This window comes from Camelus ferus, chromosome 13 (genome assembly GCF_009834535.1).
Source record: "Camelus ferus isolate YT-003-E chromosome 13, BCGSAC_Cfer_1.0, whole genome shotgun sequence".
Taxonomy (NCBI): domain Eukaryota; kingdom Metazoa; phylum Chordata; class Mammalia; order Artiodactyla; family Camelidae; genus Camelus; species Camelus ferus.
The window spans coordinates 42,735,546-42,755,471 of NC_045708.1; the positions used below are offsets into that span (position 1 = coordinate 42,735,546).

Sequence of the window (19,926 nt, forward strand, 5' to 3'; positions counted from 1 at the left end):
GGATTTAAGAAATATGGACAAGCATGGTGGACTCGGGGTTAAAGATGAAAGTTAGATATGCACGGTTAACCTCCAGTCCCTGCGGGAGCGTCTGGAAATCACAGCAAAGTGGTGGTGGTGGTGGGTTTGTACTGACAGATGTGGTGGAGTGGATAAATGGGAGATGCCTGACTTAGCGGACCCGGGAAAGTCAGGGGATGCAAGAACTGACTGTGTTGCCCTGTAGAACCTCTCCTACCCTTGAAGGCTCAGGAGTTTACAGCACCCAGCACATCTGGAAGTGTAGATGAAGATGGGGCTAGAAAGCTGAGGGCTGGGAAAACGTAGGTTTAAGGAGTAATCCATTCCGCCCTTCCCCAGTGCCTCCCTGCATCCTTGGCAGGAAGCTCCCCAACCCCACTGGGTCCCTGTCTGTTTGGTGTCTGGAGTGGGAAAAGCAGAACTTTACTGGACTGGGGGAAAACAGGAGAAGTAAGTGAAGGTTGACCCTCTTTCTTTTAGGACCCCCACTTTTTCTCCTACTTGGCTCCCCAGGGCTCTGGGAGTCAGGCTTGACAACGAGAGGTTGGAAGGGACCCTGGACATGACCAGGGAGCTGGGAGGGCCTGGAGCCCCAGTGGGCCTCCTCCCTTTACCACCTCAGTTCTGCTTTATCTGCTTTGTGTTTTGTTTTGTTCTATTTTTGAGACAAAATTCACATACCATAAAAGTCACCATTATAAAGTATGGCTTTGGGTATGTTCAGTGGCTTTTAGTATATTCACAGTCATTATCCTCGCTACCTAAGTCTAGAATATTGTCTTCATGCCAGAAAGAAGCCTGTATCCATTCCAGTCCCTCCCCATTCCTTCCTCCTCCAGCCCCTCGTGGTCACTCATCTACTTTCTTTCTCTGTTGTTTGCCTGCTCTGGACATCTCATATACATGGGCTGTGATTGGCTTCCTTCCCTGAGCACAATGTTTCCAAGGCTCAGCCATGTGGCAGCCTGTCACTACCTCGTTCCTTCTGACAACTGGATATCATTCCATTGTACGCATAGACCATGTTTTGTTTATCCAGTTTCCAGCTGATGGCCAACTGGCTGTTTCTACTTTTTGGCTATTCTCTGTTTGAAAGATAATACATGGTTTATCATCTGTCCTAATAGCTTGGTTTTTAGGTAAGCTTTTTTTTTAAACAGAGATCTCTAGCTAAATAAAAGCCTGAACATCACTGACTCAGTGGAAACCCTTCATTGTAGGATCCGAAGATGGCGGCTCTTGATGGCTTGAATCCCTTTTCATGAGGATCACAAATACACCTCTCTCTCAAATAGCACCTGGCACCCTCACAATCTGACCCCCCTTCCCCCTTCTTGTGTCATCGTGTGTGTGCCCCCTCTCCCACAGCCCGTAGCAGCCTCATGGAAACCTTCGCTTCACCCCATGTGGGCACTGTCTTCTCTCATCACTCTAACTCTGCTCCGCCGGTACCTTCTCCCAGAATGCCTTCCTCTGACTGTCCCAGTCCTGCTCTCCAATTTCCAGAGAAATCTTTTGCTTGGAAATCCAGGGCTCGCTCCTCCTACATGGCCTGGCCCCTCAGCAAAACTAAATAAACCCTGCCTGCTACACAGAGCCTTGTAAGATGCACAGCTGGGTTCTGCATCTGAGGGCCAGGAGAGAGGGCTGTTGCACACCTAAACCTTGGGGGCGGGGGGTGGGCGTGGCAGGATCCTTTTCCTTCTGCAACAATAAAAGCCCTTCAGTCTTGCAAAGATCTATTTTTTGTTTTTGTTATTCTGTCTTTTTTGTTGTAGTTGTTCTTTCTCCCAAGGAGGAGAGGACAGTCCATTCTGTGTCCAGGGAGTCAGATCAGCCCAGAGCACACTCTGCCCTCCCTTTGCCTCTGGGACTGTGCGGACTCCTTGGATGAAAAGATAGTGCCATTCTAGGGCGTCTCTCAAAGTGGAGGAAAGGCTTGGCTGTGAACTGGCACTGCCTCGCCAGCTCCACTTGGCCGGGTCTGAGGGTGATGCCCACAGGGTCCCTGTTTGCACGACAGAGAAACACCTCTTGCCCAAAGAATACGGAGCCTGTTTCACTGCCTGACTTCAAATTACCGAGGCCCCTTTGTCATCTTAAAACGGATGCTACTTCATTGCCTGCTGTTTCATTCCGAGTTGCTTTCTCCATGGGTAGGTGTCATGGAAGAGAACACAAGGTGATGGATCAAAATGTTTGAGCACCCTCACCCTGTGCGCACTTCCAGTGATGAAAACACTCAAGATGCAAGACAGGCTTCTGAAGCCCCCTAATTACCCTAGTCCTGTCGCACTTTTGATTGGAGAGTGCAATCAAGTGTGGAGTGTCATCATCTCACCTGCCTTTGTGTTTTTGAGGAAATTGCGGGAGGCTCCGTCTTCTGGAGCAAGCGGCCCTTGCTAATCAGTTGATTCAGGCCTCCAGAAGCTCTCACGGCACTTACGCTAATGAGGAGATGCTGCTTCTCCCAGGCTCTTGGCTTCCGCCCGGACTCTGAGGCTCATTTTTCAGAACAAACGGTTCTGCCTCAGTTCTTAGAGGAGGAACCAAGAACATCTGGCATCTGAGTGTGGAAGAACTGATTCCCCCTGCAAAGGATCTGCCTTCTGTTTTTCTCCTTTTTGTTTCCCTTCCTTCATTCAATCGTTTATTCATTCATCAAACTGCCATTTGGTGTCCTCTTAGTCTATGCTAAGCACGATAGCAGGCACAGGGAATACAAAGTTTAAAAAGTTAGGGTCTGTTTGATTCAGAAGCTCACAGTCCAGTGAGAATGTGGCAGAAAACTAAAGAGACAAAGAAAAGCCAGTGTGCCTGGGGCCGTGATAGAGGTAAGATCAGGCTGTTAGAGGGGCTCAACTGAAAGGCTTTGACTCCTTCTGGAGGGGAGAGTAGAGGAGTGACGAGCAGGCTTCTAGGTAGAAGTGATGCTTGAGTTTTGAAATTTGCATAAATGAAGGCAATGGTGGGACCAGGGGAGGAGTCCCACGCAGAGGGAAGGGTGTGTACAGGCCTGTGGGGTCGAGCTGCATGTGTCTAGACTCACCAAGCAGTTCACTATGACTAGAGCAAAGGCTGCAAGTGTGTGTGTGCTGGAAGCAGGAGGGTTGGTGAGAGGTGAGACTAGAGAATGGATTGGGGCACGTCACGAGGGTCTTCCAAGCTTCCATGTTGGATTTGGTGCAGAAAGCTTGGTGAGCCATTGGAGAATTTTAAGCAGAGAAATGACATGCTCAGATTTGTGCTTCATAAAAAAAGAAAATCCTTCTGGTTGTAGTATGGAGGATGGAGGGGACCTACTGGAGGCAGAGAGATGAGTTACTTTTGAAAATGCAAGGTGTTTTCATGAATTCACTTCTCCCAGGCTTGGCCATCATGGGAAAGACAGAACCATGTTGGAGTAAAATTTCTATCCGTAAGGTCTGTTTCTTCTGTTGTCTAAGTAACAGACTAATAATCCCGTGGCTTTGTCTGCTGGGTTAGGTAGAGCGTGGTGCAGGATCTGTAATCTCTTTGGTTGCCCAGAGAAGGCAGGATTCCCATAAGGTGTGATCCACGAGCCCTGGGAATGGGAAGACCTCGACTTCCCAACCTGGCCTTGACTGGGTCTGTGACTTGGACAAATCACATCTCATCTTTGGGTATTAATTCTCCCATCCAAAAATGAGGAGGTGAAACTAAGCTGTTTCTTAGTTTTCTTCCAGCTGTGAAACCAGTCACATGGTTTGCTGAGCTGATTGTAGAATCATATGGATCTCAGTTTGAATTGTTTTTGCTACATCTGACTGCATGACTTTGGATGACTTACTTAAAGACTCTAAGGCTAAGTTTAAAATAAAAATAATAAAACTTCTTGCAGGGTTGTTGTGGGGATTAAATGTGATACTGTTATGTACAGCATTTAGAACTGTGTCTATAAATTGTTGGATGCTTTTATTATAATACCTTCAAAATAAAATCTTCAAAAATGAAAATGGCTAACCTCAAGAGACCATGAAACAAGGAGACTCACCCAAAGTTCACACAGTGTCAAGGAACTAGGCAACTGAATGTTTTATGATGTTTTCAAAATCTCTTTGTAAGTGCAATCAACACTACTGCTCTGAGAGCACTGTGCTCATTGACTGTGATGGAGCGCCCTCTAGTGGTCTTTATATACAAACGTTTTCACTAAAAAACGTAGCTCTGTGGATTTATAAGCAAACAGCAAGGATTTGGGGTTCATTAATCTTAGAGAAAGCTAATAAAGTGCCATTAATTGTATCACTTCTAATAGTAATTCTTTAGTCACCTTTTCCATAAAAGTCACGTTCTCGGCATTTATTAGATCTTGCAGTCCTAAAAGATAAAATTATATTTTAAATTAAAACACAAATTATATTGAACATTTGAATTGTACATTAAATCTTCAGAGTAGTTCTTTATGCCATAAAATAAAAAATAATTTGGAATCACTCAAAAGGATGGTGCAATAGCAAAACTGGGTTTTTTCTAGAGGTAAACTTGCCTCAAACTTGACTGTGTGACTGGGCAAGTTGCTTCAAGGACCTAAGTTTCTATTAGAAATAGGATGACTCTAAGTCTAAACATTTCAAGGTCTTTTCAGACTTTAAGATTGATTTGAATAGGATATGTTCTCCATTTTCTTTTAATATTAGGGCTCTGGCACAGTTTAAAGCCCATCTGAAGATGAATTCATAACATTTTATAAAACCAACCCTGGCCATCATACCAGAGATGGCTGGTCACTAACAAAGACTCATGTTCTCCTCCACATTGTAGAATCTTGTGAAGCCACTGCCCAGTCAGCAGCCCCTCTCTGCATACAGGTGAGACCGCATGACTAATTCTTGCCAAAGAAACGTGAGCAAAAATGATGCGTTGACTCTAAGCCAAGGGACACATCAAGTGTGTGATCGTCTGTCCTCTCTTTCACCTGTCCTCAAGTGGATGACACCTGGGCTACCTGGAGTCACGAGATGACAGAGCCACATGTGAAAGGAACCTAGGTACCTGAATTACCGACTGCAATCCAGCTGCCCAGGAGAGCCATCCAAGCAGAACACCTGCAGTGCACTCTGTGTGAGAAACAAACCTACCGTGTTAAGGCACTGATTGGGGATGTTTCATCACAGCAGCTAGCTTTAATTATCCTGACATACTCTCCAACTCCATGACGTTGCAATCTAATTGGAGATATTGCATAAAAGGAAGCTCTCCTTCTACCCACCTCTCCCTTTCTCTGGGGGTGGGCAGGGAGGATTAGGCCATTTATTGTTAATGTTTTGTGATTAGGGAGATAGTTCTGTTCTGAAAAAGGTCTTATCAAGACTTCCTTTAAACTGTTAAATTTTGTTACGCAAAGGGAATCTGATGTGGACAGTCTTCTGGTTATTGATGGTTGAAGATGTCACATTTACTGTTGAGTATATCAGGTGTTTTGGGGACAAAAGAAAGTTCAATAACCACTAATCTGTATACAATGAACTAAGCACTTGACTTGCTTTCAGAAAGTGTCCAATTCTCCTGCATTTTGAGGTGAACTTGTTAGTGGGGGAAGGTGGGAGAGGAATCGTTGATTATACCACTAACAGGTACCAGGGTTCTTAATTGATAAGGCTTGTTTTTGATAGCAGGAAATATATGGAAAGCAAAAGCAAGTTTTTTATTTAGCTGTATCTCTCTGCAAATACTAACAATATTTTACTGAAGTTACTTGCATTCTATGGGAAGATAATTGAGAATCAGTGACGCAGAAACACATCAGCAACAGTAAGAAAAACCATTATTACAGTACAAATAGGATTGTGGGACAGCGCTGCTTTGGAGCCATAGGCTGAGTATGATGCAGGCCACCCACTATCAGAAAATTACAGCAAATGCTTAATTAGCAAGACTCCGTAACAGCTATACAGAGGAATAAAATTCCAATGGAATAAAATTCCAATGAAATAAATGCCTCATGAAATTAGAACTCTTAGGATTTTATTATACTTTGCCACCTAAATTATTTTCGTTTAGGAGCCTGAAATCAAATTGGTTCTGTAAACAAGATGATGAACGTGGCTGTACCATGAGGAAAATTAGCTTGTGAAAACTGAGTTTTTCCTGCAGATACTAACAAAATTTAAAGGGTACATAGATCTTGATCTAGCAATTCAGCGTCTAAGAATCTATTCAGAGAAGTATTAAGTGTGCAAAAAAAAAATTTAAGTTCAGCAGTTGAAACCTGATCAAATTAATTACGGCAAATCTGTACTACAGAATGCTACACACCACCTGCCAAGAATGAATAGATGTTTATGTGCTGACATGGAAAGAAGTCCTCAATGAATGAATAGAAATGGAAAATCCATACAGAAGTCTGCCCCTTGTTCTGTGGTTTTTCAATTGATAGGTTTTGCATATGCTAGAAAACAAGGCCTGGAATGTTAAAGACCAGTTAATGAGTTAATCGTAAGGTAAGGTTTTTCTCTTAAGTTCTACCTTCTGTATTCTTAGTTGACTGAATGTGAATTACCTTCATAATTAACATCTTCGTATACTCTACCCTCTGGCCAAAGATTCACCATTCTCTCTTCTTCATTCCTCACCTCCGTGCCTACGCTAAGGTCACTTCTCTCTAGAACATTTTCCCCAAATGTCACTTAACCAAACCCTGTCGGTCTGTTTAAAGGCACTCTCTGTTGAGAATTATTGCTCATTAGTTGAAACACCTCTCACCTTGAAGTCTTACAGGCATTTATAATCAGTTCCATTTTGTATCTCAGTGTCTTAGCCACCTATGTCAGGTTTTATGTGTTTCCCACTTATTAGGTAACAGGATTGTTGTGGAAAGAAACCAAGACATACTCATCTCTGTGCCCCTACAATGCTCAACAAGTGTTTGCTGAATTAATGGGGCACTGACTGCAATTCAATGTGTATGCTGCTAATCGTTTTTAGTAAGAGAACAAATGATTTACCACTTTATTTTCAAAATTTCATTTACACAGAATCTTCAGAATGTTTCCCTTTAATTTTCACAAGATAAAACCCAAAGCTTAAAATCTGGTATTTTATGTCACAGTTAAGAACAGGGAGGAGGGTTCAATCATTCTGAGGAAAAGCTTTCATAACTGTACAAACATTGATATTTACAGTATTTTTAATATGGATACAGACAACATGGAATCATATTTAAATGTACAAAATAGTCTAAATCATAATATTGTATCACAGAACATTCCAAAATTCAAACTAATAAAAGAAATCCATAAACACTGATAACATTTGGGGAAAACAGCAACAGTTTTACCAATAATCATAGTAAACTTATACATAAGACACAATTTACACATCAGAACTACAGATTTAAAGATATATATGACCTGTCTGAATCATGCTAGAATCTAAATACTACTTTGTAATTCATAGGTTGAAGCAAATGTTCTGTAGTAACCTCTGAAACAGGAATACAAACTATAAAATCATATTTGTCATACTTAATTGCTAAGAGAGTACTCCAGGAAACTACCGAGGACAGCAGATCAGGCTTCATTTTTTGTTTTTTGTCTTGGCTGAAATTAAAGTTCTTGTGAATATAGTCCTAAATACAGACAAAGGGATAAAATGAAACCACCCATCATCATGAGTTATTTTACCTTCTCAGACGTAGTTTGGTACAGAGGCCCTGGCAAGATCACAGCTTCTCTGGGGCACAGTCACTTTCTCCTGATTTAGGGGGATAACATATTTATTCTTTGCCTTGTTCCAGAAAAGGATTTAAGGTAAGATTTAGAAAACATCAGAAAGCAAAAATTATAGGTTAAATGAAAAACAGAGTTTGAGGCAACAACACACACAAAATTATTTAAGAAAAAGTCAGGAATTAAGCAAAAACATATTACATTATTCTCCAGTGATTTTCCGGAAATATTGCAAAATATGGTATTAATTTGTAAGAAAACTATTAAACTACTAGTGCACCGGTGATGTAGATCACATTTCTTTCTTAAATTTTGTATTAACCCTGATGGAGCAGATGATGATACAAATGTATGTGCTTTGTTCTTTGTGCTTGTGTGAAAAAGGTTTTCCTAAATGTCATAATGTGTGACTCTAAATTTAGTTTCCAGCTATGGCCAGAGGAAAGTATAGGTTAAAAAAAAAAAAAAACCCAGCAAATTTGGGTACCCTGACTTAATTTCTATGAAGAAATTCATCAACTGGATGCCCGCTGGTGACCTGAGGATGGGCAGCTACCTTCCAGGTGGTCGGCTGTCACCTGGGGCATCCTGACTGCGTCAGTTCCTCCAGATCCCTCAGCTCACTTCATCAGGACCCAGCAAGAGAAACGGGAGAAGGTGAACTGAAGAGCAGGAGGCCCGCCCAGGTTGGCCTGCTGGGCCCCGGTCTCAGCTGCTGCCCAGATGGTCTGCAGCCACGGCCCTCACCCCACTCCTGGGGTGAGGCCAGTTATGGAGAGAAGGCTGGGGCAGCACGTCAGCTTCTGGGAAATATGAATGGGTCTGTTCATCTCTATTCTTCAGGCCCTGCTTTCAACGCATGACAGAATGAAGGACCTTGTACCTACATCCTGAGAGGTAAGAAGTGGAGGGAACGGGGATGAAGAAAAGGGCTTGAGGGAAATGAAACGCAGGAAGAAAAGGTGACAGGACGCGTGGCATGTGTTTCAAAACTACAGATTAAAAATCAGAACAAAATATCTACCTGAACACTAAAAGCAGCCACTAAGGCCTCTTTCTTTTAGGGATGAATGGTCCCAAGTAATACTCCTGAATGTTGGTCAGGTCAGTAAAGAATGAAGTTCAAGTCTATGGATCTGAGGCTGCAGGAATCGCAGGGTTCCTGGCCAAGCCCCCAGGGTCTGAGGGAGGCTTCCAGGGGATAGGGCAGTGATGCCACTCCCCCAGCACCCCCTTCAGAGTATGGGCAGGGCCAGCTTGTCTGCTAGGCACCATGAGACCCACAATACTTTTAGAGACCCACAAAAACGTTTTAATTTTTTTTAAATTCATAAGAAAAAAACCCAAACTTTTAGAATGAAGTGTTTATATATAATATTAAATTCACTTTATATGAATGCAATTCTAACATGTTTTAAATTTTTATGGAAGAAGAGGCCCGAGAAGGCAAAACTACCTAAGGCTCTTGAAAGTCATAATGCAGCTCTGAACACAGGGCCAGTGGGTCGGGGAGGGGGAAGGAGCATCTGGTCTTGTGGATCTTATTCCACTGATTTTTCTTTTTTTGAATGTTACTTTGAGGTTTGATTTTTAAAGAGAGTTAAGCCTGATGTTGGCGAATTGTGGCCATTCCCACTAGCTAACATGGGGATGGGGGGAAGCAAACTCATTATTGTGCAATATAAGAACCAAATCAGGATGAAGAGATTTGGGTGTTTTCAAGTCCTATCTCCACCCTGTGAACATTAGCAGAGGCAGGCCTTCCTCTGAGACCCTGCCTACGGAGCTTCCTGCGTGACCCTGCCACTAGGTTTCCTCTGTCTTCTCCAACTGCCCCCAGCAGGCCAAGATCGGCAATGACAGGAATGTGGGCACCTGTTGCAAAAATGTTTTAAGAACATAAGAGAAAAGGAGAATGAATGAGGGAGAAGGGGAGGAAAACATCACAGATTTTAATGTACTAATATTACATGATCCAAAAAATGGGGAAGGACTTATACTAAAATGTTAACTGTGGTTTTCTAGATAGTAGGATAGAGATATTTTTGTTTTAAAAAAATTTTTATAAGATAAATGTACTTGTATCATCCAAAAAAAAAAAAAAAGAAAAACCACTCAGCAAGTATTAATTTAAAAATTGTGCTCTCGAAGCTCTAAACCCTGAGCTCTCCCATCTGAGTTCCTCACAGTATGGCTTAGGTTAGTAAGTGTGGTTGACCACCAGCATGCAGAAGACCCAGATTTGAGAACAGAACTTTTAACAATTTCCTCTCTTTTCCATTCCCAAGTTCATCCATAATATAGGAAAATGTCAATCAAGAAAGCTAATTAATACTGTTTTCCAGGCTCTGTTTCCAACATACATGGAAGGCAGTTTGTCAAAAGGACATACAAAGGAGTACAAAGGAATGAATTACTACCTTTTGCAGAATCAGACTTTCTGCCCTTGAATTACAAGCGAAGAGCCTGAGGTCCAGAAGGTTAAGTGATTTTATCACTGTCACAACAAAGCTGGTAACAGAATCAGGGGAAAAACTCAGGTTTCCTGATTTTGGGTCTTACAGCATTTTTAACCCCAGTCTCAGAAGTAACTGCTTTGTAAGTTATGTTTCACTGTTTATCCTAAATGCATATGGAAAAATGGAAAATACTAACACTTTTCTTTAAAAACATTTGTAATTTGGGAAATGTACCATCTCAAAATATAAGTTTCAGGCGAGCAGTCCAACAGTTAAAATGAATCATAAGATTTTAGACTTGGAATGATGCTAGGAAGATAATTTAGATGCAGTTATACAAGAATTTAGGACCCCAGAAGGAAACTATATCCCCCCAAATCACAAGGTTGGACCAAGACCCAGGTCATCCAAAACTGGCTCACTGCTCCTTCCAATACTGACTTATTTTCCTTGATATTCATTAAACCAAAAAAGGTAGAAGTACAGAATTATACCAAGATTAGATGTAATAAAACTGTTATTAGTAAGAATGCATGGAGAATGGATACTTGTCAATTCTATAGTTAATAAACTCAAATCTATCAGAATAAATCAGGTAGCATGAATGCTTTCATCTGAAAATGTACTTAAATGTAAATCAAAATTTTTAGTTTTATGATTGTTTGAAGCTGATGGAAGACCTTTCAGTATCTCAGGCTCATGCATTTGAAAATAAATTTTAAAGGTCTGCAAGTCTCTGGAGCAGGGTTTAGAAGATAATGACCATCAACTTGTTTTTTGTGAGGCTCATGCGCTAAGAATGGTTTTATGTTTTTAAAGGGTTGCAAAAAAATACAGAGAAGAATGTCTGATAGAGACAGTATGTGATCTGCAAAACCTCAGTTACTGACTAACTGCCCCTTTACACAGGAAGTTTGCTGACCTCTGCTCTGGATTCAGCAAGTATATGAAACTTGGCTGAGTATATATAATATATCCCGAAAGGATTTTTTTGTTTTTAAAATTAAATCTCTGATTTATTTAAACTTTACTGTAATTTGCCTCTTTCCCCCAATAGCAGGTAGTAGGGAAAAAAAAAAAAACTAGTTTAAGAGTTATGATTACCTGTGTTCTGGCTTTATCACACACAAACGTCAGTGGACACATAGTTCAGGCTCATTATTTTATGTATCTAAAACCCATACAAAATGTTTCAGACAGCTGAGAAAATGGTATATCCTATAGTAGTGCTGTTATAAACTAAAATGGAAGCAAATATCTGTAATTTAAAAATTGGTAATTTGATTCTCTCCTTTGGGTCTCTTCTCCATTAGGACTTTCTCCTGATGCCTCCGCTGGCCTCCCATAGCATGTTGTTACATTTATTAAACCAGCAGTTCTCAGCCATGTTAATCACCTCAGTGACCACTCACTCACATCTCATCTGCAACCATAAACAAGCCTCATCAAAACACATGAAAAGAATGGAAGTGCTCCTAACGAGACACGAGATACCCAAACTGAAATGACTAGTCTGGGGAGAAGTAAAAATTAGAGACACATTCCACGTATCCACCTTAAGACAGCAGTGAGGCCGCCACTCTGCAGTCCCCGGGCCTGACTGCTAGCCACAGCGGACCAGGCACTAGGGCAGACCCTGCTTCAGCACAACACTCTGATAACCACCACGTGCGAACAAGTCCATCTCCTTCTTGTCACATGGTATATGTGGCAAAGTTTGGATTTCGTGAACTAGCAAAAAAATGATAAAGCTGTGCCATTGTTAACTAACTTACAGTAATTTCAAGGCTATAATTTTGGAAGTAGGATCAACTGTGTCAAGATTAAAATGTCTTACTTTAAAATAATTACATTAACAATTCCTTTGGTCCCACAGTACAGTTCTCTTCGGCCACTCCATTCTCTGGCTTGCTTTTGTAATTGGAAAGGAATAAATTTTCTATTTGAGTCAAGAATTCTTCAGCAATGAAGCAATTGGTCACTTTGCTCAGAGTTTTCCTCAGACACTCCAAAAGCTAGTGGAAAAGAAAAGTTTTATATTTAAATACACAAAAAGTGTAAGAAGAGGGTCGGCATTACTATTATTATTTTAACACTTTCCAAACCTCCCATTTTCTAATGCTCAAATGAGAAATGTCTTCCTTACATGTGGCTGAGGATAAATTTGTGTTCAGTAAACGTGAAGCGGAAACATAGGAAGCCACTCTGAGGAATGTTTAGGTTCCTTTCTGACTTTATCAACCTCTCAGATTGTATGGAGGATGCTTCTACTCTGGACAAGTTTGTGACTCTGCTTCTTTTTTTAGTAGTTTTATTTACAAAACGAAAGAATTCTAGAGGGTAAAAGTCTATGTACACATGAATACAGGACTCTACCATTTTAAAATCAGGATGCTAGAGGCTATTTCCTGGGAAATGTTCATATTAATCTTCTAACAGAACAAAGAAAAAGTGGCTATAACAGAAGGGGGTAAAAAATATCAAAAAAGAAACAATATATTTAGATTTTCTATTTCCAAATTGTTACCCCAAAAAAAGAAAAAAAAAAGAAAGACGAATGTTGCCAGTCTACTAGTCTTAATTCCTTATACTCATAGATATAAAACTAGAAGTGAAATAGAAGAATTCAAGACTCTTACTTCCTACCAGAAAGTTAAATAAAGTGACCATTTAAATTTAATTGTTAGATTTATACTACCATTCTCAAAAATGATCAATTGTGAAAGCTAAATGCAAACAGGGTGCTTTTGAATTTAATAAAATGAGAAAAGTGTTCTCCATTGTGTATAATAATAATCTAAGAAATTTTTCAGCCAGCACTGACAAATTTATTCTAAAATAGTATTATTCCTATATGCCAGCATGAGCAAAAAAACACATTACTAATTATCTCCTAGAAATTAATTTTAGAAAAGAAAAAGCAATAAAGGAAATACACAGAAAATGTATCCACAAAGTGCTAGGCATCATGGGAAAACACATCCAGATGAACAGCTTTAGAATCTGTGAACAATGAAACCAATTAAAAAGAAGGCAGCTTACTTTCTGCAAACAAGTCAGGTCAGAATCCCGGTGAAAGATTTTATCCATGGGGACACTGCTGTGGGAAGCAACATGAAAACAACCCGATGAAACAAACAGTATAAATGAATCAGTTCTGTAATAAACTATCAGTGATGCCATACATCACGATTTTAGATTTGACTTGGGTTTTCTCTAAAACCAGTTTAATGAGAAACACTACAGATGTGCAACCACCTCAAACCACAGCTCATACCTCCGGGATAGCCTGTATTTTTCTATTATCCATCTTGTCTTTTCAAACACTAATCCCCACCGAGGTTCTTCTAACATCTGTTGTACTTCAAATTTGTAAGGTAAACCTAGAAAAGCAAAAAGAAGCACACTTTTACCGACTATTTCTTAAACCTCCAATCTCCCTTTAATTACTTAAAATTCCCTTCAGTGTTTTTAGTCAGCAGCTTGGCACACCAGCTAAACAGCACTTTGAACATAGTGGGCATTTATTAAATATGCATTGCCTGGCTGAACTTGGTCCAACAAGCATATTAATGCCAAGCAATTAATAAAGAAAAATAAGAGTGCCATTTGCATGACAGTTCTATGCAAGTAACTGTGACAGGTAAGATGATCACATAATTTATCATTCAAACCAAGAGACTTCTTGAGTGGAAGTGGGCACTGTTAATAGTTGTGCAGAACCGCAGGCTGAAACTGGGACTGACCTAGGCAAACCAAGAAATATTCCATCTCATTGATTTTTTATTTTTCACACAGGTTATCAAGCTTACAGCAATGTTATAAGGTAGGCAGCGTTATTCCTATTTAACAGATAAAACGGGCTGACACAAGTTGAACCTGTTCCAGCTAGTAAAGCGGGAAGAGCTTGGATTTTAAACCCCAGCAGGCCTGCCTGACTTCTGAGCCCACATTCATTCCACCTACCTATGCGTGGCTAACCTAAGATTAGACAAAGAAGAGGTTTAATTTGGGAAAGGCAGTAACTGCACTTGAGTCATGCTAAACTCTGGAGGAAATGAATCTAAGGGATGAATATCACCTACGTAAGTTAGAAGGAAAAAATACCGAAGGATGAGCTTACTTAGACATTTCTCACATATCCTTCAAAATCCCCATGTAAAATGGTATTTGCTGATTCATCACCAAAGGCCAATACCATAAGAATAATAGTAACACTTATATAATTCTTACTGCCAGGCTTAAGGTGCTTTTATATATGTAAGACCACTTACATGAACTAGCTACCAGTACAGTCCCCAGTTTTTTTTTGGATGAGGACACCCAGTCACAGAGAGGTTAAATAACCTGTTCTTGGACATATGGACACAACTAGTAAGAGGCTGAGCCGGGATCTGAAGCTAGACTGGCTGGCTCAAGTTTTTTTTTTTTTTTTTTTTTAATTGAAGTACTGTCAGCTACAATGTGTCAATTTCTGGTGTACAGCACAATGTCCCAGTCATGTTGAGTTATGTTCTTAACCTTTACATTACACTGCCTCTCAATTGGGTTTCTGCCATCAAAAAGCTTTTTGAGAAAACAAAATGCCAGCAAATCATAAGGCATTAGGAAAAAAAAAATCCTAACTATACTTCCTCACAATGTAAGTGTAATTTGTCAATTTACTCTAAAAAGGATTCCCCCCCAATGTTTTTCAGATGTATGGAAGAAAGGGAGGGAACAGCAAGCCTGATCATAACTGATCTTTCTGCATTTCTCAATTCTCTATTTCATTTCCCCCCTCAAAGAACTTAAGAAGAGTGTCGCATTATGGTACACAGCTATTAAGCAAACTCCTTTTGTGATAATAATCATTTACTTGATATGTTTTGATTGCCTACTAAGCACAGACAACAGCCATAATCGTAACTACCTATTTTAGACCTATTATTTACTAAGCACTCGACATACGTTGCCAACAGTCTTTACAATCCCCCTGTAAGCAAGGTAATAATTTTCTCTCATTTTACAGATGTGGCAAAGGAGAACAAGAGGGTTAAGTAACCTGCCCAAGGTAAAATAAATAATGAATGTCAGAGCTGGGATCTGAGTCAGGCAAGGAACTCCTCCTAATAAAAGTAAAAAATGAGACTAAAAGAGTGGTAAATGCATTTTCAGTCTGCGCTTATAAAAAAAACACGTTATATAGTTCTAAGAATATTTTCTAAGTTAAAAATATGGCACTAAACCAGTAAAAACTTCCTTTTGTACTGATTATTTTTATCTACTATAACATCAGAATATAACTAATCACTAAGTATATTTCCTGCTACAAGTAGAGAAAATAACCATTAGAGATGTTAGGTATGTAGGTTGGGTACATACCTAACAGAGGGGGGAAAAATGAATGAATAAATGAACAAAGGACTCAAAGTACTGTAACACAAGGTATCCCATGGCTTCTAGAAAATTTTAATTCTTGAGCCAGAGGGTTTCTAAGAGGAGCAAAGGGAAGAACCAAAGATTAAGACCTAATAAGCAGTGGTAAGGCCACACAAGGGGCAGCTCTGCCCGAGAGAGCTTTCTGCAATGATGACAGTGAAATACAGGTGTGCTGCCTGATGGTAGCTGATGCAAGCACCCAGCACTGTGCCTCTAAGCTTTTGAGTGAAATTTTCCCATTTGGGGTAGTTTCTTCACAAACATGTGCTAGTCTGTATCTTGCTAAATACTAAATTTGAACCTTCTACGAATCTCTGGAGTTTGTTATCTAAGCGGCTTTCTGCTCTCTGGTACTCTGTTTTGCAAATTTAGTTGCCCTGGTCTCCCTGGTCTCACCTCCTCCACCTCAACTCAGAGTCTACCAAGTTCTGGATGGGTTTCTTCTCCTTGTGCCACACCTGGCAGCTCTTTTAAGTCAATAAACTGGGGTAATCTGGGCTCATTTCATTTGTTTCCCATCTCTCAGCAATAGTATTTCTTCACTGCCTGAGGTTATATCCTAAGTACCATTGTTTTATATATTTTGTCCAGTTTTCTGGTAGTTTCAGACAGGTCTCTGTTATTTCATTTTGGCCAGAAGTGGGATTCTAGGAACTGAATTTTAAATTTCATTTAATTTAATCATTTGTAAGTAGCTACTTATGACCGTTTTAGTCAGCATCAGAGTAGAAGTTCACTCCTAAAATCTAGCAAACTGATATTAGAACATGATTTAAATTGATAACAAATTAATTGTGATTCTGCCTTTTGTAACTTCCTGTAAAATTATACTGGGGTAAAGAATGATGTATATGTGCTATGTTCAAAATGGGCATTTTAGACTAAAGTTAATGTCAATACTATCCATCCGATAAAGACCATACAGAGCAATGACCATTTCCAAGGTACCAGGCAATTGATTAGGTGCTGCTGGGGATACAAAGTCAAGGAAGATAAAGCTTCTGCTCTTTGGGGCTCACAGTTTAGTGAGACAGGCTAAAGAGATAAATTACATTAAAAGACAAAAATGACCATGAAGGCAGGAAACAAGTGTTGCACAAAAGATAAAGCACGGAGTTCAAGGGGTCTATACCAAAGAGAGGGCATCTGAATGGCATTATTAAGAATGAGAAAGTAATTTATTAAACATTCATTTAGTACCTATTTTATGCCAGGCCCTGTGCTAGAAACTGAGGATACAAAAGTGAGTACAAGATAATATCTACCATCAAGGAGCTTATGAGCTAATGGGGAAGAGGATAACGTAGACAGTATCCAGAGAGGACAGTGAATTAGAGTGGCAGTCAGGATGGAGAGAGAACATCCTAGCGATGTAACTGTCTCCTCTAATCGTTTCCTTTCCATCCACACTCCCTTCTTACACTCCCCTCCTCTTCCTAGTCTACTTTTTCCTAGACTACTTTTCCTAGTTTGCTACACTAATTCCCTATCCTGCCAGAGTAGACTGGACCAGGTGGACATAAATCCCAAAGGAAGCAAGTCAGATGGTGAGTTAAACCAACCAATTCTCTCTTGAAGTAGAATAGAAACTAAGAGATATAAAAATAGTCAGGCATTGTTGAGCCGAAACTGGGAGGTCGTGGCGAGATGGTGGTAGGGTGGTCATCATTCTTTTTATTTATTTATTTTTTTCATTTGAATGCCATCGCAGAGAAAGCAAGTCTGCATTTATCAAAAATTTTCAAGAGAACAGAGACTTTGCCTATTTTGCTTACAGCAGTGTCTCCAGGACCTAACTTTCTCCAGGGTGTAATCCTTTTGCCTAGTAGCCCTGGTAACACAGTGGAGACTTAAAGCTAGAAGGAAATAATAGAAGTTGAAATAGGGTGGCTGCACTACATGGTATGCAAACAGTGACTCCCTAGTTGAGGACACAAACTTTTCTATCAAATTGTTTTGTGTAGGTATAAATTCTATGATTTATAGGATTCAAAAAAAAAAAAAAAAAAGGTAGAAATAGGAGGAAGTTGTGTTTGTTGAAAACTTACGATAAGAGCCATCTGGGCTAATTTCATCACTTATAACCAGGCAGGTAATCTGAGAATAAGGTAAAGGATTATTTCGATTATAAGGACTAACAATCATTCCAATGAACTTTGCACCACCTCTGGAGAAGTAACTCTACAATTAAAAAAAAAAGTATAATTAGTTTCAACTACATATATTTAAAAGTATTTACCCATACCAACATTTTAAACATCTAACAGAGGAAATGGGAATGCAAATCTGTGTTAAAAATTTTACATCTAAACAACAACTAAATTAAATGTCTTTTACATTCATTCAATACCCTAAATTTTTCAGGCCCAAACACATTCAATCCAACCCAAAAAGATCACCCAGCCTAGTTCTAGTTGTTCTCACCATCTTTAAAGGTGCTGGGAAGAATCATCACTGTTTCTTTGATGGTTTGTCTATATTAAGCAAAAGAGCTGATTTTCTAAATGTTTAAAGAAATATATATTACTCTTGTAATCACTTGCTAGAAATGGTAAAAGTATATTTATTTAATAGAAAACAGTGAGAGAGGAGAGAATGTGCAATTATGTACAGAATACACATACAAAGACCTATAAACACACCTGGTATTTGGCTTGAGTGTCAATATCTCGTAAGGAAGGATTAGGGTCAAAGGCAGGATGAGAATGATACCATCCAATAACACTGTAGCCCCTGACAGCCAAGGTCTCCGAGGCCTGTGTCTGTGAGACAGGGTCCATCTCACACTGCAGTCCTGTACTCAGGCTGTTGCACGGTTCTGCTGCACAGACCTGTAAAGGATTAATCCTTACATGATTACACTGAAATCCTGTTATTTCTATACTTCATTGTTTTAGTCCCTCATACACAGATACAGAAACTTTTTAAAGCCAAGCCTTTTATTTGCCTATATGAGAGGCAGCCTTTAACCTGCAAATGAAGTACTCTCCAAAAGTGGGACTGCATGCTAGGAACTCAAAGTCTATTTTTCTACTCAAACAAGTTAAGTGTTAGTTTTCCAGGTCAGCCCATGTAATATCTGTACTAACACAGTCTTTCCATGATGCCTATTATTTATGATAATAATTACTAGAGAATGGTGTACACCAAGTTTCAGCTATAAGCACAGGTTTCCCGGCCCCTTAGGAGGTGAAGCTTTTTACTGGTGAAGGCAACGAGGCACCAAGGCCTGGCAGCATTCCCTCTTTCTCAGTGGTAAAAGGAAACAGGTGCTCAATATACGGAATGTTTAGTCACCTCTAGGAATATAGAACTTTCTACATTTGCATATTCTCACTAATATCATAAAGTCTATGTGTTAATTATATCCACTGAAATCTATAAAAATATTTGGTATGGCAGACTAAATAACTTAAAACATTTTAAGAGAGAACTTACTTCAACTATCTTATCAGGTTCTGAGTATCTTCCTCCTAAAAGACCAATCACTTCTGCCATAGAAACGTGAGCATGCTGAAAGGCAAACAAGGCAGACTTAGCCCAAACACACAAACCCACCTGACAAAAAACCAGGACAAAGGCCACTTATCAGAGGAGAGGCATTTCCAAGTGTGGTAATTATGCTTTTCTAAAATAAAGTAGCGTAGTAGAGGAGCCAGATGCCAGGCTCAGCACTTAGGGACTTAAGATTTTAGATCTATCTTCACTGCCGGCTGAGAAGCTTTGGACCAAACATTCAAACACTCTAAGATGCCATTTTTTTACTTATAAAATTGAAGACACCATTTGCTCTCCCTACTGAGAAAAGGTATCATAAGGATAGAGTAAAAATCACACTGGGTCCACCACAGAAAAACACCATAAACGCGTGTACATACAACTACTGGAGGTCTTGGGAGCTTAGTGCAAAACAAGGAGCCTCCAAACTAAGAGTTGAGCTTTCCTGCAGTTATCTAGAAGGCAGCAGACAAGGATACCAGGAAATTAAAATAGGGTTAATGATATAAACAGTCTGCAAAAACTCACATTAATTTATTTTCTCTAAAATATGGAAACATGCAATTGTTTGGCTTTTCTCCAAAAGAAAAGACTTATTTTTAGATTCCTTGTAAAAGAGGATAGTTAAGATCCAAAATACACGTCTTCCATACTCTCTCTTATGCCTGCAATAAAAATACACAAGAATAGAAATCAGATAACTAAGTAACACAATATAATATCCTTACCAAATCCATTATTAAAAGTGCTTCTGAAGCCACTTTCACCTGAAATGGCTCCTGAAATATAAAAAAAAAAAAAGGGGGGGGGAGCATAAAAATAGAGATTTCGTTCTT

The 19,926-nt window shown here is 39.7% G+C and overlaps 1 protein-coding gene across 3 annotated transcripts in view; it reads right to left on the minus strand.

Annotated features, from left to right (window-relative positions):
* Nucleotides 1-6,962: 6,962 nt before the first annotated feature.
* MYSM1 (Myb like, SWIRM and MPN domains 1) overlaps nt 6,963-19,926 on the minus strand; it is a 37,770-nt gene continuing 24,806 nt past the window's right edge. The window contains exons 14-20 of one of the 3 annotated variants that reach the window (XM_032494398.1): nt 19,819-19,869; nt 19,031-19,105; nt 18,235-18,423; nt 17,641-17,689; nt 13,449-13,554; nt 13,214-13,271; nt 6,963-12,186 (exon numbers count right to left, since the gene is read on the minus strand). In XM_032494398.1, the coding sequence (XP_032350289.1) occupies nt 12,019-12,186; nt 13,214-13,271; nt 13,449-13,554; nt 17,641-17,689; nt 18,235-18,423; nt 19,031-19,105; nt 19,819-19,869 (696 nt within the window). In that variant the 3' untranslated portion in view covers nt 6,963-12,018. Of the gene's footprint in view, nt 12,187-13,213; nt 13,272-13,448; nt 13,555-17,640; nt 17,774-18,234; nt 18,424-19,030; nt 19,106-19,818; nt 19,870-19,926 lie in introns of all 3 variants that reach the window. The other 2 variants (XM_032494397.1, XM_006186291.3) reach the window with 2 other exon arrangements.